General features: G+C 40.4%; 1 protein-coding gene across 5 annotated transcripts in view; it reads left to right on the forward strand.

Annotated features, from left to right (window-relative positions):
• Positions 1–14,549, forward strand: part of SLC7A2 (solute carrier family 7 member 2) — a 70,928-nt gene extending 56,379 nt beyond the window's left edge. For all 5 annotated transcript variants that reach the window (XM_012435286.2, XM_064368765.1, XM_012435287.2 and 2 more), the window contains 5 exons: positions 2,399–2,501; positions 4,408–4,613; positions 6,015–6,181; positions 7,703–7,811; positions 9,041–14,549. In XM_012435286.2, the coding sequence (XP_012290709.2) occupies positions 2,399–2,501; positions 4,408–4,613; positions 6,015–6,181; positions 7,703–7,811; positions 9,041–9,234 (779 nt within the window). In that variant the 3' untranslated portion in view covers positions 9,235–14,549. The remainder of the gene's footprint in view (positions 1–2,398; positions 2,502–4,407; positions 4,614–6,014; positions 6,182–7,702; positions 7,812–9,040) is intronic.
• Positions 14,550–17,585: the final 3,036 nt, after the last annotated feature.

Genomic DNA, 17,585 nt, shown 5'->3' on the forward strand with positions numbered 1-17,585 from the left:
AAGTCCATTTTATGTTATTTTATTTTATTTTTTGAGATGGAGTTTTGTTCTTGTTGCCCAGGCTGGAGTACAATGGCGCGATCTCGGCTCACTGCAACCTCTGCCTCCCAGGTTCAAGCCTCAGCCTCAGCCTTCCGAGTAGCTGGGATTACATGGATGTGCCACCACACCTGGCTAATTTTGTATTTTTAGTAGACCAGAGTTTCTCCATTTTGGCCAGACTGGTCTCGAACTCCTGACCTCAGGTGATCTGCCTGCCTCAGCTTCCCAAAGTGCTGAGATTACAGGCGTGAGCCTCTGCACTCGGTACCCATTTGATTTTTAAACAATACTTGATATTAAAGGTAGTTTATAAATACTTTTTTGACAAAGAGTTGTTCAGTTTATGTAACTCATTAAAAATTTTCTTTTTCCAGTAAAATACTTCTCAGTAATGATCCAGAATTTTTAAAAGTTTATTCTCCTCCATTCAGGAAGAATTTAATTTGGTGGCATGTTAAGATATTAAAATTAATAATTAAAAGAAGATAATTAGACCATTTTTTAAAATGCTCTAAAATAGTTTTGTTATTTTATACTTTGTTTTTAACTTGGATCAGAGAGCTTGCATAGAAAATTGATCATTTTCTTCTCTCTTGGCTACCTTATTTGGCTATGATTTTTAAACATACCAAAATTGTAATAATCTGATGTATAAATATATGAGCAATGAAGATTTTCTTTTTGTTTTTTGTTTTTTTTTTTTGGAGACATAGTCTTCCTCTGTCACCCAGGCTGGAGTATAATGGCGCTATCTTGGTTTATTGCAACCTCCGCCTCCGGGGTTCAAAGATTCTCCTGCCTCAGCCTTCTGAGTAGCTCTGATTACAGGCACGTGCCACCACACCCAGCTAATTTTTGTATTTTTAGTAGAGATGGGGTTTCACCATTTTGGCCAGGCTGGTCTCAACCTCCTGAACTCAGGTGATCTGTCTGCCCTGGCCACTCAAAGTGCAGGGATTGATTATGGGTGTCAACTTCTGAGCCCAGCAAGGAATTTTCAAAGTGAGGCATGCGACGTGTTAAAAGAAACAATGTGATCTTGTAGCAGGAACATGGGGCCGTTGGATGAGGGGAACTCTGCCCCTGATGGGTAGTTGTGGCCTTGCTAAGTTAGCCTGTCTCTAAGATGGGGATAATCCTGTTAGAAAAACCACTCACAATTGCTGAGTTTGGGGTCAAACATTGTCAAATCCAGCCATTTTATATAGCTAAACCTAAGTGATTTCCCATCTCTTAGGATCAGTGACTTGAAGGTAAAGTGAGATCACAGAGGTTTCAGTCTTGTACAGGGATCTGAAACACCATATAAATGGAATGTGATGTTATCCACTTACTGTGACAGGGAAAACTGTAGGCTAAATGCAAGTTAATATTGTCACAATTTTGATGTTTCAGTGGAGAAAACAGTTGTTTAGTGGAAGTTCCTCTTTAAAATATTTTTTTGCCTCTTAATATTTTGGGATTTGGTGTTCAGGACCAGAAGTTGATGTCTCAGATCTAGAAAGTCTACCTGGAATGCATGGCTTTAATCATAGTAGTATTTAGCCTGTTTCAGAAACATAATTTAATTGAAAATTACTTTATTTTATCAGAATTACTAAAATAATTTTGAGTCAGGCTGGGCACTATGGCTCACACCTGTAATCCCAGCATTTTGGGAGGCCAAGGCCGCTGGATCGCTTGAGGCCAGTTCAAGACTAGCTTGACCAACGTGGTGAAACCCCGCCTCTACTCAAAATACAAAAATTAACCAAGTGTGGTGGCACATGCCTGTAGTCCCAGCTACTTGGGAGGCTGAGACATGAGAATCGCTTGAACCAGGGAAGTGGAGATTGCAGTAAGCCAAGATTGCACCACTGCACTCCAGCCTGGGTGACAAAGTGAGATCCTTTCTCAAAAAAAAAAAAAAAATTGAGTTGCATATAACTCAATGCACTTGGAAAGTAAAGTGGTTATGTAATACTATAGTGAAAGCTCCTTCTGTTTGAATGTTTTTTGAGGTTTTAAAAAACGAGCTAGCCAGTGTTTCCTAGCAGTATTTTTCTTCTGAAACATCAAAGACAGTGTTCTGTCATGTAATGTTTTCACTCTTTGTCAGGCCAAATATTTTTTAAGTAATCAAAGTAGAATGTACCCTGTAGTTGCTAGAGACCTGAGGGCTTTTGAAGTCCTATCAAGAGATTATATGGACCCTAAGAACATCTTAACTGTGAGAGATACATTTTCTATGCTCTGCTTGACTTATCATTAGTACTAAAATGAAGTAGCAGTCAGATGTCCCTGGCTTGAACGTTAATAACTGTATGGAATTTCCTCCCGGGCCATTTGCTTCACCATTCTTTTCTTTTCCCCCTAGCTTTGATGGCCTTTCTCTTTGACCTGAAGGCGCTTGTGGACATGATGTCCATTGGCACTCTCATGGCATACTCTCTGGTGGCAGCCTGTGTTCTCATCCTCAGGTGAGTCGCCCGGTGGTTCTGCAGGGTGTACCATGCATGAGGGGCTCTGGGAGTCAGATATTGAGCCCTCACTCTCCTGGCTTCCAGGGAGCCAGCTGTCTCACCAAGGTGAGAGGTCACATGCATCAAAATAGCAATGAAAAGTAGAAGCAGCATATCTGGTCTTTAGCAAAGAATCAAATACAAGTTGACCATTAGTGGATAGGTTGGCTTAATCTACATGAAAGGCAATTTCTCATAATGTTCAAAGACACTTAAGAATGCTATGCTTTTTGTTCCATTAATTCAATTGTTAAAATTTTTGTTCTAAAGATTTAATCGGAGGCACACACAGATGTGTGTAAAGGATGTTTACGGAAAAAGTAATTTACAATAGTGAAAAAATGAAAACTAACATGAATATCACTAGGGTAATGGTTAAATAAATGAGGCTACATTTATTCAGTGAACTCTTCTACAGCAAATAAAATGATATTTAATTTTATGGAGAAATATATCCATTTCAGGATATAACATTACAGTATATATAGTATCTGAACTTATTTAAATAATAAATTTACATGAAGAAATCATATATGCCTACATAGACATTATATGCCTGGATGAAATTGCACCAAAGTACTAACAGTGATTAACACTGGGTGGTAGTATCATGGCTGGTTTTAAATTTCTCCTGTATACTTTCATGTATTTTTTCTCGGTGAGCATATTTCTTTATATGGAAGGAAAATGTTACTTTCAAAAATAAGTAAAGGCTGCCCAGAAGGTGAAGAGGCCATACTGAAAAGCCTGGGGCAGACACTAGGTGGAGAAGCAGGCTTGTTATTAGTCCATTCTCACACTGATAATAAAGACATACCCAAGACTGGGTGATTTATAAAGGAAGGAAATTTAATTGGCTCACAGTTCTGCAGAGCTGGAGAGGCCTCAGGAAACTTACAGTCATGGTGGAAGAGAAAGCAAACACATCCTTCTTCACATGATAGCAGGAAGAAGTGTGGAGCAAAAGTGGGGAAAGCCCCTTAGGGTGTAATGGCGGGCACCTGTAGTCCCAGCTACTCCAGAGGCTGAGGCAGGAGAATCACTTGAACCCAGGATGGGGAAGTTGCAGTGAGCTGACATCGCGCCACTGCACTCCAGCCTGGGCAACAAGAGTGAAACTTCATCTCAAAAAAAACAAAAATCGGATCTCTTGAGAACTCACTATCATGAGAACAGCATGAAGGTAACCACTCCCATGATTAAATTACCTCCCACTGGGTCTCTCCCATGGCACATGGGGATTTTGGGAACTACAGTTCAAGGGCAGATTTGGGTTGGGGACACAGCCAAACCATGTTAAGGCTGATGTCTTGATATAAGCTACAGAGGAGGAGGATAAAGTAATAAAGGAAAATGGCATGCACTGGGTGTAGAGGTGGCAGAATGGCCAGAGGAACTTGTCTGGGTATAGCTAGAAGAATCGGTAGAGAAGGATGAGGCCAGGAAGACAGATTGTGATGAGGCCTTTGAATGCCAAACTGGTGACTGCATTATTTTACAACTGAAATTTACCCAGAGTTCCTACACTGTTTTCATGAACCACATTTCCTTTGGACATAGATAATTTCAGAATAATCATCCTTTTATCACAATCGCCTTACTTTACAACTTCACTTTCTTGTGCCATCTAATACATTACTCTGATTAGATGACTACTAGGGCAAATGTGGATATTTTGCTGCAGATATTTTATTGAAAAGGTTTGCCACGTGGCTCAGCATGCTCTGGGGCTGGAGTCATAAGTGTTGATTTACTCTACACACTATCACTCTGTATGATGTCTTACTTAAGGTTTTAGGTGCTGGTTTCACTTGGGTCAAATGTCTATTTGACAATAAAGACATAGATGTTTGTTTGGGAATAGGTACCAGCCTGGCTTACCTTACGAGCAGCCCAAATGTTCTCCTGAGAAAGATGGTCTGGGATTGTGTCCCAGCGCAGCCTCGAAGAGTGAGTCCCAGGTCACCATGCTGCAAAGACAGGGCTTCAGTGTGCGGACCCTCTTCTGCCCCTCCCCACTGCCGACACAGCAGTCAGCTTCTCTTGTGAGCTTTCTAGTAGGATTCCTGGGTAAGTCTTCTCTGCGTACATTGTACAGACCCAGAAGATGTGTGTGGGTGGAGCTGGCATGATGTGGAAGAGCACAGAGGGCCTCACGTTGCCCTAGAATATATTAGCAACCACCCTGAAATTTTTACTGAAAGCATTACCAGCAGTGGAGATCATCTTTATATGACCTGTATAAATTTATTGTATCTTGATAATTGAAGAAAAGAGGAAGGAATACTTCAAGACAAGAGTGACAGAAGTACAAACTGGCACATTTATTAGTGGTTATTTCACCGCTGGGTGAAAGTATCATGCCAGGTACCTCTGCCAGTAACCTGACTGGAACCCGATGGAATTGTCCAATAATATAGAAAATTCTTGTTTGTTCACTCGCAGTGATGTAATCATTCATATTTTCAGTGACATTTACTGAACATTGCCTGTGTGCCAGGCACTCCACTGGGCACCTGGGATACCAAGAGAGGCAATCCTTACTCTTACTGGCTTTTACGGGGCAGGATGATTGGTAGCAAGTAGGGAAGCACAGACTTCTCAAAGCAAATGGGAGGGTCCTCTAGAGCAGACCTGATGGTCAGAGATGGGGTGGTGATGTCATTCTCCAAAACAAAGAGAAAAGATGCAGATGATATATCATTTGTATACGTTAGCAGTCTGTATTAGTCTGTTCTCACACTACTAGTAAAGACATGCCCAAGACTGGGTAAATTATAAAGAAAAAGAGGTTTAATGGACTCACAGTTCCACGTGGCTAGGAGGCCACACAATCATGGTGGAAGGTGAAAGGCACATCTTACATGGCAGCAGGCAAGAGAATGATAACCAAGCAAAAGGGATTTCCCCTTATAAAACCAGCAGATCTCGTGAGTCTTATTCACTACCATGAGAACAGTATGGGGAAAACTGCATGCCATTCAATTATCTCGCACCGGGTCCCTCCCACAACGCATGGAAATTATGGGAGCTACAATTCAAGATGAGATTTGGGTGGGGACACAGCCAAACCGTATCACAGTCCATGTTTACAATAGTTTAAAATAACCAGAGGTGCCGTTTCCCATTTGAAAAAAAGGTAAGTATCCACCCCTGAGAGCATCCTAGTCTAAGAGTACCCAATGAGGACACAGTTAGCACATGAGCAGATAATGCAAGTCAGTAACACCAAGTGGGGTGGCTGGCTTCTAAGGAGGAGAGAGTAATGAGCAAATGAGCAATGTTTCTTAAATCTGTGCATCTGAACGTCTGTCTCCTCAGTGAAGAAGAAAGGGCAAGGTGAAGACTCTTTGTATTTAGCCACGTAGATGTGTACAGAACTGGATGTTTTGTCAGAATACACTGTTTGCACGAAGCAATCTGGGTGGAGCATGGTGTGCTGACTGTGTTTTCTACACATCGCCTCTGCAGCTTTTCTCGTGTTGGGCCTGAGTATCTTGACCACTTACGGAGTTCACGCCATCTCCAAGCTGGAGGCCTGGAGCCTCGCTCTCCTTGCGCTGTTTGTTGTTCTCAGTATTGCCATCGTTCTCACCATCTGGAGGCAGCCCCAGAATCAGCAAAAAGTAGCCTTCATGGTATGTGTAGTAAGGATTGGAGACCCAAAATATAATATTGTGTTCATTTTCTCTGCATAATTAATTTGGTGAGTTGTTTCTTTTCTTTGCTTTTTTTTTTTTTTTTTTGGAGATGGAGCCCTTCTTTGTCACCCAGGCTGGAGTGCAGTGGAGCAATCTCAGCTCACTGCAACCTTTGCCTTCCGGGTTCAAACAATTCTCCTGCCTCAGCCTCCCCAGTAGCTGGGATTACAGGAACATGCCACCATGCTCAACTAATTTTTCTATTTTTAGTAGAGTTGGGATTTCACCATGTTGGCCAGGCTGGTCTCAAACTCCTGTGCTCAAATAATCCGCCCACCTCCACCTCCAAAAGTACTGGTATTACACGTGTGAGCCACAGTGCCCTGCTTATTTGTGTATTTTTGTGGTGATGGGATTTCGCCGTGTTGGCCAGGCTGGTCTCAAACTCCTGACCTCAGGTGATCCACTTGCCTTAGTGAATTGTTTCTTAAAAAAGAAAAAAAAGAAAAGAGAAAGAAAGTGTCTAATGCAGTTAGCCAGTGAATGAGAGTGTCAGAATCCTTCGATATGTTCCTTTTTGTACAGAATTCCTTCTACATTGGCCCTTTACTGCCTTTTCAAAAACTTGGGAATGTTCCTATCATAGTATTATTATATATAATAGTAAACAAATTTCATGTTAAAGAAGCTATAATATTAGAAAAGTAAGGTGAATGTTTTGTTTTTAGAAATTCACTGCCCTCTCATGAGGACTTCATTCCCACCAAACACCCTTCCTCCAGGGCCAGGTGTGATGGCTCCCATGGGTAATCCCAGCACTTTGAAAGGCTAAGGCAGGAGAATCGCTTGGGGCCAGGAGTTCAAGGGCAGCCTGGGCAACATAGCAAGACCCCATCTCTACAAAACAAACAAACAAATTAGCTGTGTGTGGTGGTTCATTTCTGTAGTCCTAGCTAGTCAGGAGGCTAAGATGGGAGGATCACTTGAACCCAGGAGTTCAAGGCTGTAGTGAGCTATCATATTATCACTGCACTCTAGCCTGGGTGACAGAGTGAGACACTCTCTCTAAAAATAAACCTAAAAAACTAAAAAGATAAGCTCCTCCACTGCTGGTTAAACTATCCTGCCCCATTTGAGCTAAGAGTATACTGGCTTAGGCTTGAAGAGAGCACCCTGGAAGGATGTACCTGGGATACCATATGTATCCCATATTTCAGAGATATCCCTTGTGTGTGTATCTAAATGAAATCAGTAAACCCCCAAAAAACCTAAATCCTAAAACCAATATTATTTTGATGGTGCAGGTGTTAGTGAATCTGATAAACCCCCTGTTGCCTTGAGCTTTAGTAAATGCTCTGAAATTGTGATTCTCCTTTTACAGTCTCTAGAGCATGGTTTTTACTGTGACTGATGTGGTGTGAAAGTATATATGCCAAATTAATTGCCACCCTGTTGAAATAACTTGGGGAACATGCTTCAAAATATGAGTGTATTCAAAAGGACCGTTTTCCCCCTTAGGTTCCATTCTTACCATTTTTGCCAGCATTCAGCATCCTGGTGAACATTTACTTGATGGTCCAGTTGAGCACAGACACTTGGATCAGATTCAGCATTTGGATGGCACTTGGTAGGTGCTTTAATGTTGAGTTCTCTTTCCTGTTTCATATGCTGTGATGAGAGAAATGCACTCTTTCCCCCATCCTGGGAATAAAGGGTTTTTTTCCCCATTTTTTTCTTTCCCAATTCTTAGGGATGTCCGAGTACTTTTCCAGATGTTTTCAGATGCCTTTTTAAATCAGTGTCTCCCAGTAACCTTCTAGAATCATGTAGGCTCTATTTTCTTCAACTTCTGGGTGAAAAAAAATGAAACCCAGAAAATGTCATTTTACATCAACCCAAAACTCACAACCAATTTTCTAAAATGGAACTAAAACAGCAAAATGCCTACATGTCTGCAGTGATCTTAGGAGGGTACTTAAAACATTGCCTCCTTATCCACACACAGTCGGTGTGGCTGTTAATAAACAGTTGCTTTGCACACGGTTCTTTGGACTCTCCTGGTGGCAGTGACACGTAGAAGGCATGTCCATGTCCCCTTTGTTAATACAGGTCATACTTTCCGAAATACCTGACCTTGACTCTGATAACTCACCACTTGTATTTAGAGTATACTTTGAGACTTTAGCCCACATGTCATTTTGTTTACAGTATTGACTTTTAAGAACATAAATTAAAATTTTTCCATACCAACACTGCAAAACTTGTTGAGAGTCAAATACAATCTGGAAAGTTTGGGTCTTAAAAATAGAGAGCACATTCCATCAGGAAAATATTTATCAAGGAGACCTTCTATGGGGTATCTTGTATTTGCATTTCGTTCTTCTAAAGCAGCAGACCCCAACCTTTTTGGCACCGGGGCGGGTTTTGTGGAAGACAGTGTTTCCATGGGCGAGGTGGGGGATGGTTTTGAGATGAAATTGTTCCACCTTAGATCATCAGGCATTAGTTAGATTCTGGTAAGGAGCACGCAACCTAGATCTCTCACATGCATAGTCCCTTCTATGAGAATCTAATGCGGCCACCGCTCTGACAGAAAGTGGAGCTTAGGTGGTCATGTGCGAGGTGGGGAGCGGCTGTAAATACAGATGAGGCTTCGCTAGTTCACCTCCTGCTGTATGGCCTGGTTCCTAACAATAGTGGTCCACGGCCTGGGGCTTGGGGACCCCTGTTCTAAAGTACCACAGAAAGGAAAGAGAAAAACTCTATTAAGTTCTGTATTTAATTCTCCACCTCAATAACTTAAAAGTCATGTTCTGACATACCTGAAACATTGATTTTTTTCCCCCACCCCAACAGGCTTCCTGATTTACTTTGCTTATGGCATTAGACATAGCCTGGAGGGTCATCTGAGAGATGAAGACGAAGAAGGTGCTTATCCAGACAACATTCATGCAGCAACAGAAGAAAAATCTGCCATTCAAGCAAATGACCATCACCCGAGAAATCTCAGTTTACCTTTCATATTCCATGAAAAGACGAGTGAATTCTAACTCTTGCAGGAGGAGAGCTGGTCATCACCTTAACATACATATCCTCCATTGAGTAAAACATGACAGGATGTCATGAGCATGCTAGGTTGTCATGGATTCGCTCCATACATAGTTCACCCTAACTTATACTTACTCATCTGCACAGCATCTCCTCAGATGGTGAATTATGTGCCCTGGGAAACTTCCTAAGTGGAGGCTTCGTTCATCAGTGATCAACAGCCCCCAAATAGTGGGAGTGTATGTATGTATGTGTGTAGGTATATGCTTGGGAACATGAGTACTAAAAGTTAGCTGGTGTTTTACTGTTGCTGTGTCACATCTTTCCAGTGTTGTCATTAATCAGTGGCATATACTGCACATACTGAAATAGAGGTAAATCACTGAATGCAAAGAGGTTTTGTGTGTGCCCCCTGCAGTTGGGGAAATACTAGTAGCTCTACCTTATTTGACTTCATCACTGTCAATTTAGGGGATGCCAAAATGCAGTTACTCATCATGGTGTCTATCACTGGTTAGGGATAAGATGAGGGGATAAGGAATGAGCCTTTTCATTAAGTTGTGAATGCCAACAGTGGGTTTAATGCAAATTTTTTTCCCTGTGAGGTATGACAGTTTGCTCAAACTTCAGCCAATAGGGATGTCTGCTTCTGCTGCACTACACAGGCCAGGAGTGGCATTCCAAGTCACTATTTGGCATCCTTTTGAATTCGTGTCTCCTTTGCAAACAGTGGACCTAAAATACGAGCTCTTCACTTTTTGTGAATGACGTATCTCCAGTCAGGGACTTAAGAGAGGCACTGTGATCTACTTGGGACCCATGAAATTAAAAAGTGAAAGTAGTCACCCTGGCCAGAAAGCTCATGGGAGTGACCATAATGAGAATATGTTTGAAGATCAAAGAGTAGACCAATGCTTGAATAAGCAGACACCAAGCATCCTTTTCTAAAAAGTCACTTAAAATAAGCCAACAGACTCTCCCAGCCCACACAATTGATGGCATGATTCATCCTTTTTCCATTACTTACTTAACCACAGTTTAGTTTTTACCTTAACCTTCTCAGGTACAGAGTTCACTTCTTTGTTTCTATGTTTCTTTTCCCTTGTCCTGGAGATGAGGGGCTACAACAGCATCGTGCAAAGAGGGAAGGATCAAGGGATAGAAGAAGAGAAAATCCCCCTGTTCTGAGATGAACGTGCCTATTCCAATATTAAATGGCATCTGGCCCAATTTAAGGGCTTTGGATCTAATTTGCCTCTGATGTTTCTTGTGGAAAGATTAAGGAATGTTTTTCTCCCCCTACTCCATAAATTGTTTAGCACTTTTTATTCCATTTGCTTTCAAATGACCACACTAAGCCTATTAATACAAGCTCCAGGGTTTGCATACAATAACCCATCAGTGATTGAGGATTCAAATATTCTGGTTAAAAACATGGTTATTTAAAACTGTAAACTAAAAAAAAATTAAATTGAATTAAAACTGTATAAACACAGGTATCTTTGTAAATGAGTAAATTAATTTTTACATGTAAAATTCTCTAATTGTTACATTTTACATTTGAGGGTTCCCTAATAGTGGACTGTTTTATTTGCAGTGTGTTTTGCTTCTCATAAACTGTTTTCTTTTGTACAAATCATTAAACAGTTCATTGGATGAGACTGGGTGACATTTCCCAGGACACCATGGTGAACATTACCAAGCATGCTAGCTGGCCCACATAATCCAAAGGCAAGGAAATCATTTGTTTTTCTCACGGGTCTCCCAAGAAATCAGTTATTCTATTGATGCCATTAAAAAGCAAGTTGTGATGGTTTTGCATAACCAAGAGTTTATTGTGATTAAACATCAAACAGGTAGAAAGCCTGGGTTTCTGGCTGCTAGTGTTAGAGCATCTGTGACACAGAACTCATTACGGACATTCCACAACTTCCAGGGTGCACATGGTAAAATCGGAAGCCCAGAATTCTCTCTCAAGCTGGATGTTTTACTGGAGAGAAGGAGTTGGATAAGATAGGGTCAGATATTTGGGTGGGGACGGTAGGCATGCTCATAAACCCTCGCTGTTGTCCCAGTACACTGAAAACCCCTTTGGTTCTACACTCGATCTAGAATGGGCCCTTCACACAGGAGATGTGAACAGTTGTTATATATAAACACTCAAATCGTTTACTGTAACAAAATCAAGAAACTTGTTTAGAATGTGATAGGCAGCTAAAACTGTTACGCCCACTGTGTTCAATTTGAAGCAGAATTTAGGGAAAAATTATTTTTCCACATTGATATACTTTACAGACACAAATAACTATAAAAAGATGCTTTGTCAGCCACTGTGCCTTTTTTTCTGTGAGGACTCAAATGGATGTGTGTGTTTGTATGTATGTTAACAGTTACATATGTATGTGTGAGTGTATATGTATCTGTGTGTGTATTTCAAATGTCAGTGTCTAAGTAAGTTGGGTTTATGGTGGGCTTTGGGGATATCGTTATGTGGGTACAAACCCCAACTGATGTGGAGAAAAATTAATGTTTGATGTTGATAGATATGCTTACACCAAATTTTTAGTTTTTAAACTATTTTAAAATGTACTATGATTTTATATGTATATTTCCTATAGATAGGCTCTTTAAGAAGTATTTATGATGTTTCTAATATGAAATCACTAAACTCTAGTACATTATAACAGGTGCTTTGTAATCTGGAATGGAGAGGTGGTGGGGGGCATTTGGGAATTCCTGTTTGCTTGTTTCTGCCACGCCTTTTCTGACAGATCTCTTTTGGTAGGTGTTTATTGGTAAAAGTCAGTACCACCAGCTCTTTGGCACCTTCCTGTTTCTACGTTTGAATTCATAATGTTTTGAACTAAATATTCTTTTTACTTTCTCAAAATTACCTGAATGTGTTGCAGAGTTTGGACTAGTAATCAATCAAAAGTATATAAAGTCTTCTCCAGTAATTAAAAAGTACATATGCACATTCTTTTGTGATTGAGTAAAAGCAGCTTAAGTTACTTTTCTTGTCTACACTAAGGAATATATTCTCAATGTTTTCAGTGAGAATTTCTTATAATAGCGCCTCAATTTTATACTCTTTACAAAAGAATAATTTGTGAATGACCACCAAGAGGCAATGGCAGTCCTACATGAAAGAATAGAGCTATGCAAACTCTATTTAAAACTATGAGGAAAACTTACATTAGAACCTTTGATATGTACTGAAATACTGATTATCATAATCACATTTTCCCCGGAGATCAACATTGAGAAAACTAAAGCCAAAGTGTCATTTGAGAGAGATCTGTAAGAAAAAGTAACATGAATATATGGAGCTTTACCATTACCAGCCATAGTTGACAGAAAATATTAGTTTCAGAATTGTTTTCCTTTAAAAAATAAAAGATTGTTTTCTTTTAATTTCTATGAATTAGAGAATTTGTAAAAAACTTTTACATTTTACATATTAGTCAAAATACTTTTTAAGTCTTGAGTGCTTACAGGTAGTTGTTAAAAAAAATTTTAAGGCCAGGCTTGGTGGCTCACGGCTGTAGTTCTAGGACTTTGGGAGGTTGAGGCAAGCCAATCACTTGAGCACAGGAGTTTCAGACCAGCCTGAGCAGCCTAGCAAGACCCTACACCTCTACAAAAAATACAAAAGTTAGCTGGGCATGGTAGCATGCACCTGTAGTCCCAGCTACTGGGAGTACTGAGGTGGGAGGATTACTTGAGCCCGGGAGATTGAGGCTGCGGTGAGTTGAGATTACGCCACTGTACTCCAGCCTGGGCAATGGTGAGACCCTGCCTCAAAAAGAAAAAAAAAATTTTTTTAATAAAACACTTTGAATTAGAATCTATTTTTACCTATTTTCCAAATGTATTGAAATGCTTAGCAGGGAGCATAAGGAAAAGCCATCAGCATCCAATACCCATGATGACAGAGAGAGCGCTTGAGCTTGCCTTCCCTCCTCTTAAATCGGGACATGTTCTGAGATTACAAACCACGTGATGACATCATGCCAAGATTCCGACTCTCCCTTTCTGGTGATGTTGCTCATGATTTCTCCTGATACGCTTCAAGCAACTGTTACCACCAAAAATACAGTTTCCGCAGGGCTTTTAAGGATTGAGTTTAGCATATACGTCACACATGATTCTTGTGAAATTAACCTTTTTGCTAGGGCCAAAACAGTGCCTTCTCTTGCACACTTTACTTTTTTATAAAGTTCTCCCACATGTCCTTAAATATCAAGGGGGAAAGTAGGGATATTCGTGTAGCAAGTAATGTCAGCCAAGGTCAGGTTTTAGTCATGTAGATGTGAAAGTAAGATTGCTTGACTTCATTGTTTTGGGGAGGTGTTTTTTTTTTTTCTTACATAATTATATTTAAACACTTTAAAATAGCCTTCCGGTTTCTGGATTTTGAGAAGCTGGATCTGTTATTGTTGTGATTGTTGGTTTTTGTAATATTCGTTATTGTTTTTATGTATACAGTTTAGTCTTATTGATTTCAAATGCATTTTGTCATGGCTCAACCCAATTGGTAATACTGTTTGCTGGGAGGACTATACTTAACTTTTATTCACCATGGCTGATGCCACTGCCATGATTGCTGGGCCTTAAAGAGCTTTTCCTAACCACTGACAGCCCCGTGGATCATAATCAGGACCCCAGGCTGGTTCCAGGGTCAGGCAGCCTCTAGGGCATGAGCATCTATCTATCTGTAGCTACCCTTGTTGTGTGGGCTTTTAGACTGATGTGGTGTGATATGAAGTGAAAGACTTCAAATGCAAGTCAGGTAGTTTGGGGTCCTTAATTCCAAATATCCCATGAGCATATCAAGATGAATAAGGACCAAGGAACTTCTGTGACTCCTGGAAGGGGTAGCTGATTCTGGAACTAGCATAGTGGGACCCGGTCTACAATTTATGCACATGCACTGACAGCCTTGCTGTGCCATGTATCTCGCCAAGACCCAGTTGGGAAAGAGCCTCCTATTGCCAACAGGTTGGGTTCCTCTGGCCTACACCTGATTAATGGGCCCTTTATCTTTGGTGGCCCCTACGAGTGCCCAGTTGTTTTATTGCTTTATTTTGTTATCAGTGTACTTAATAGAAATTGTTGATAGGGCCCAAAACCCTACAGAAAGTCTATGTCTGTAAAAACCAACAAAGACATTGGATTTGTGTGGCTGTAAAGGGTTTTTTAGTAGTAATTTTAAATTTAAATGTTTTTAAGTGATCATCTGTGTTCCTTTTTACTTAAGTTGTATTCTTTTTTAGAATTTGTAATAAATAAAAACTGCTGCTTTACCACTGTAAAATATGCTTTCTGATGTGACTGTATTTTAAAATAAATTTTAATGTAATAATGCAGAAGGCAGATGTGACATATACCAAAAGCACACATTTCATATTTACTTAATTTAAACACCTTTTTTATTTGGAAATCTTTAAAGCTCAGAAATATAATGCAATCTACATTGAAACAATTGAAGAATACTAAGTTGGCAACCTAGGGCCTGCTGTGTGATTAACAAGTCCTGAGAGATGAACGAGATGTCTTCACATATCCTCAATCCTCGTGGCACATTCCAAAAAAAGTATCAGTTGCTCTTGAAGCATGCCACCCCAGAGTCACACATCTGGGATTCTACAACTGTGACTGCCATTTAATGAGCCAATCACCTTGACATTGCTTTGATCTGCAAGGAGTTCATCAATGTTCTTTCCACCAAATAGAAAGATTTGGTGGAAAGAACATTGAATATTTGAACATTGATGGAATAGTCAAACATTGATGGAATATTCAAATATTGATCATTTAGAGCAAGTAAGTACGAGAAGGCAAATAGGCAGAGGCAGTTGAAATAGGAGGGAGGACACTATTAAGAAAAAGAGCAAAGGAAGGAGAGGCCAGAGCTCTCAAGTCACAATTTTCCTGTTCTACGTTTGAGCTTAGAGTGGTCTCTCTTTCCCTTGCCACTTAGAGGCTCTTGTAACTAATGAATAGGTGATGCATCTTTACGACATGCAACATCCTAAAGCTAGGAAAGTCATTATTTGTGTCTCATTGATTTTAAGCAGACTAAGTTTCTGGGATCCTTATCCTACCCTAAGATGTCTCTTGATGAGTGGCTCTGGGAGCATCAAAAATGTCTAGCATTTCTTTCAGAATGAAGTTTTCAGGGAGTCCCATATTTAAAACCACTACATTGTGCCCCTACTAAAACCTTAAAGCATTGACTTTTGTGAAAAATTCATCTTGGCTGTATGTCTGTAGTTAACAAAGACTAGTTAGAGAAGTTACATGTCCTTATCTTGGGGATGGAGCAGGGATGCCCAAAATATTGACTGATTTTTTCTTATCTAACAAATTCCTAACGGTATTCACCACTTCAAAGGGGCAAATAAAAAGCACAGAATGCAATAGAATAGGGACAGTTCCTGGGTAATCAAAGAAAACTACCATTAATTAAAATAGGTAATGAAAATGGCTGGGCGCAGTGGCTCACACATGTAATCACAGCACTTGGGGAGTCTGAGGGAGGCGGATCAGTTGAGGTCAGGAGATCGAGCAGCCTGACCAACATGGTGAAACCCTGTCTCTACTAAAAATACAAAAATTAGCCAGGTGTGGTGGCACACACTTGTAATCCCAGCTACTCAGGAGCCTGACACAGGAGAATTGCTCAAACCCAGGAGGTAGAGGTTGCAGTGAGCCAGGATCACGCCACTGCACTCCAGCCTGGGCGACAGAGTGAGACTCACCTAAAAAAAAAAAAAAAAAAAAGAAGAAGAAAGAAAGAAAGAAAAGTGGGTGTTACAGGTAATGTAAGCATTTATCTAAAAACCCCCGAGATCAACTGAAAACTATTTAGACTACTAAGAGGGTCCATTAAGGTGACCAGATACAAGCTAAACATACAAAAAAAAGTTAATCAGGCCTTGGGAAAGGAGGCTTCAAACTGTATTTGATTTAGAGCTGCAAGATAATGCTTATTTTAATTGGCTAACATTATAGCAATTGTTGGAAGAAGGATGGAAAAGATCAACACAACAGAGATTCTAATAATAAAATTCTTTCTCACCCTAGAGACAAAGCACATGGATTTTTATACTGAAAAAAAAACCCATGAAAAACACAGCTTTGGCAGTTTTCGTTTTCAAATTTAAAATCATCTTGAGATTGTCTCATTCAAGGATAATAAGCCTTGTGATGAAATAGCTACATGTCCTGAGAAGCTCCTATACTTCTCATAAATTCTGTTCCCATCTTAATACAGACCCCCTATTAGTTTGCTGGGGCCACTATAACAAAGAACCATAGACTGGGTGGTTTAAAGAACAGAAATGTGTTTTCTCACAGTTCTGAATGCTAGAAATCTGAGATCAAGGTGGCAGAAGAATGGGTATCCTCTGAGGCCTCTCTACTTTGCATTTATTTATTTATTTAGAGACAGAGTCTCTATCGCCCAGGTTGGGGTGCAGTGGTGCCATCTCAGCTCACTGCAATCTTGCTTCCCAAGCTCAAATGATTCTCATGCCTCAGTCTCCTAAGTAGCTGGGACTACAGGCACGTGCCACCACGGCCTACTAATTTTTGTATTCTTAGTAGAGATGGGTTTCACTATGCTGCCCAGGATGGTCTTGTACTCCTGACCGCAAGTGATCCATCCACCTCCACCTCCCAAAGTACTGGAATTACAGGTCTGAGCTATTGCGCCTGGCCCTCTCCCCTGCTTTTAAATGGCCATCTTTTCCCTATGTCTTCAAGTGGTCTTCCCTCTTTGCCTGTGTCCGTGTCCATATTTCCTCTTATAAGAACACTAGACACATTGGATTACAGCCCACCCTAATGACCTTATTTCAATCACCTCTTTAAAGTTTCTGTCTCCAAATAAGGTCACAGTCTGAGTTACTGAAGGTTAAGATATCAGCATATGAATTTTGCAAGGGACACAATTTAGTCCATAACATAAATCTAGGATAAGTTTAGGTACTTAAATTTAGCTAAAGTGTATGTGACATAGAAAAGGCTTGAGAAAATAGAATTCCAAAATTGTTTTCTAGATATCAGCATTAACCAATTTGAAAATGTAATGGGGTCAATTTTCGTTCACAAGAGTGAAACAAATAAGAAAGCAAAAATATGAAATAAGCCCAACAGTAGGCTGGGCACAGTGGCTCACACCTATAATCCCAGCACTTTGGGAGGTTAAGGTGGGAGGATCACTTGAGGTCAGGAGTTTGAGAGCAACTTGGCCAACACGGTAAAACCCATCTCTAATAAAAATACAAAAATTAGGCTGGGCGCGGTGGCTCATGCCTGTAATCCCAGCACTTTCGGAGGTCGAGGT

Source organism: Aotus nancymaae, unplaced genomic scaffold (genome assembly GCF_030222135.1).
Source record: "Aotus nancymaae isolate 86718 unplaced genomic scaffold, 86718_ANA_hifiasm-v0.15.2.pri h1tg000079l, whole genome shotgun sequence".
Lineage (NCBI taxonomy): Eukaryota > Metazoa > Chordata > Mammalia > Primates > Aotidae > Aotus > Aotus nancymaae.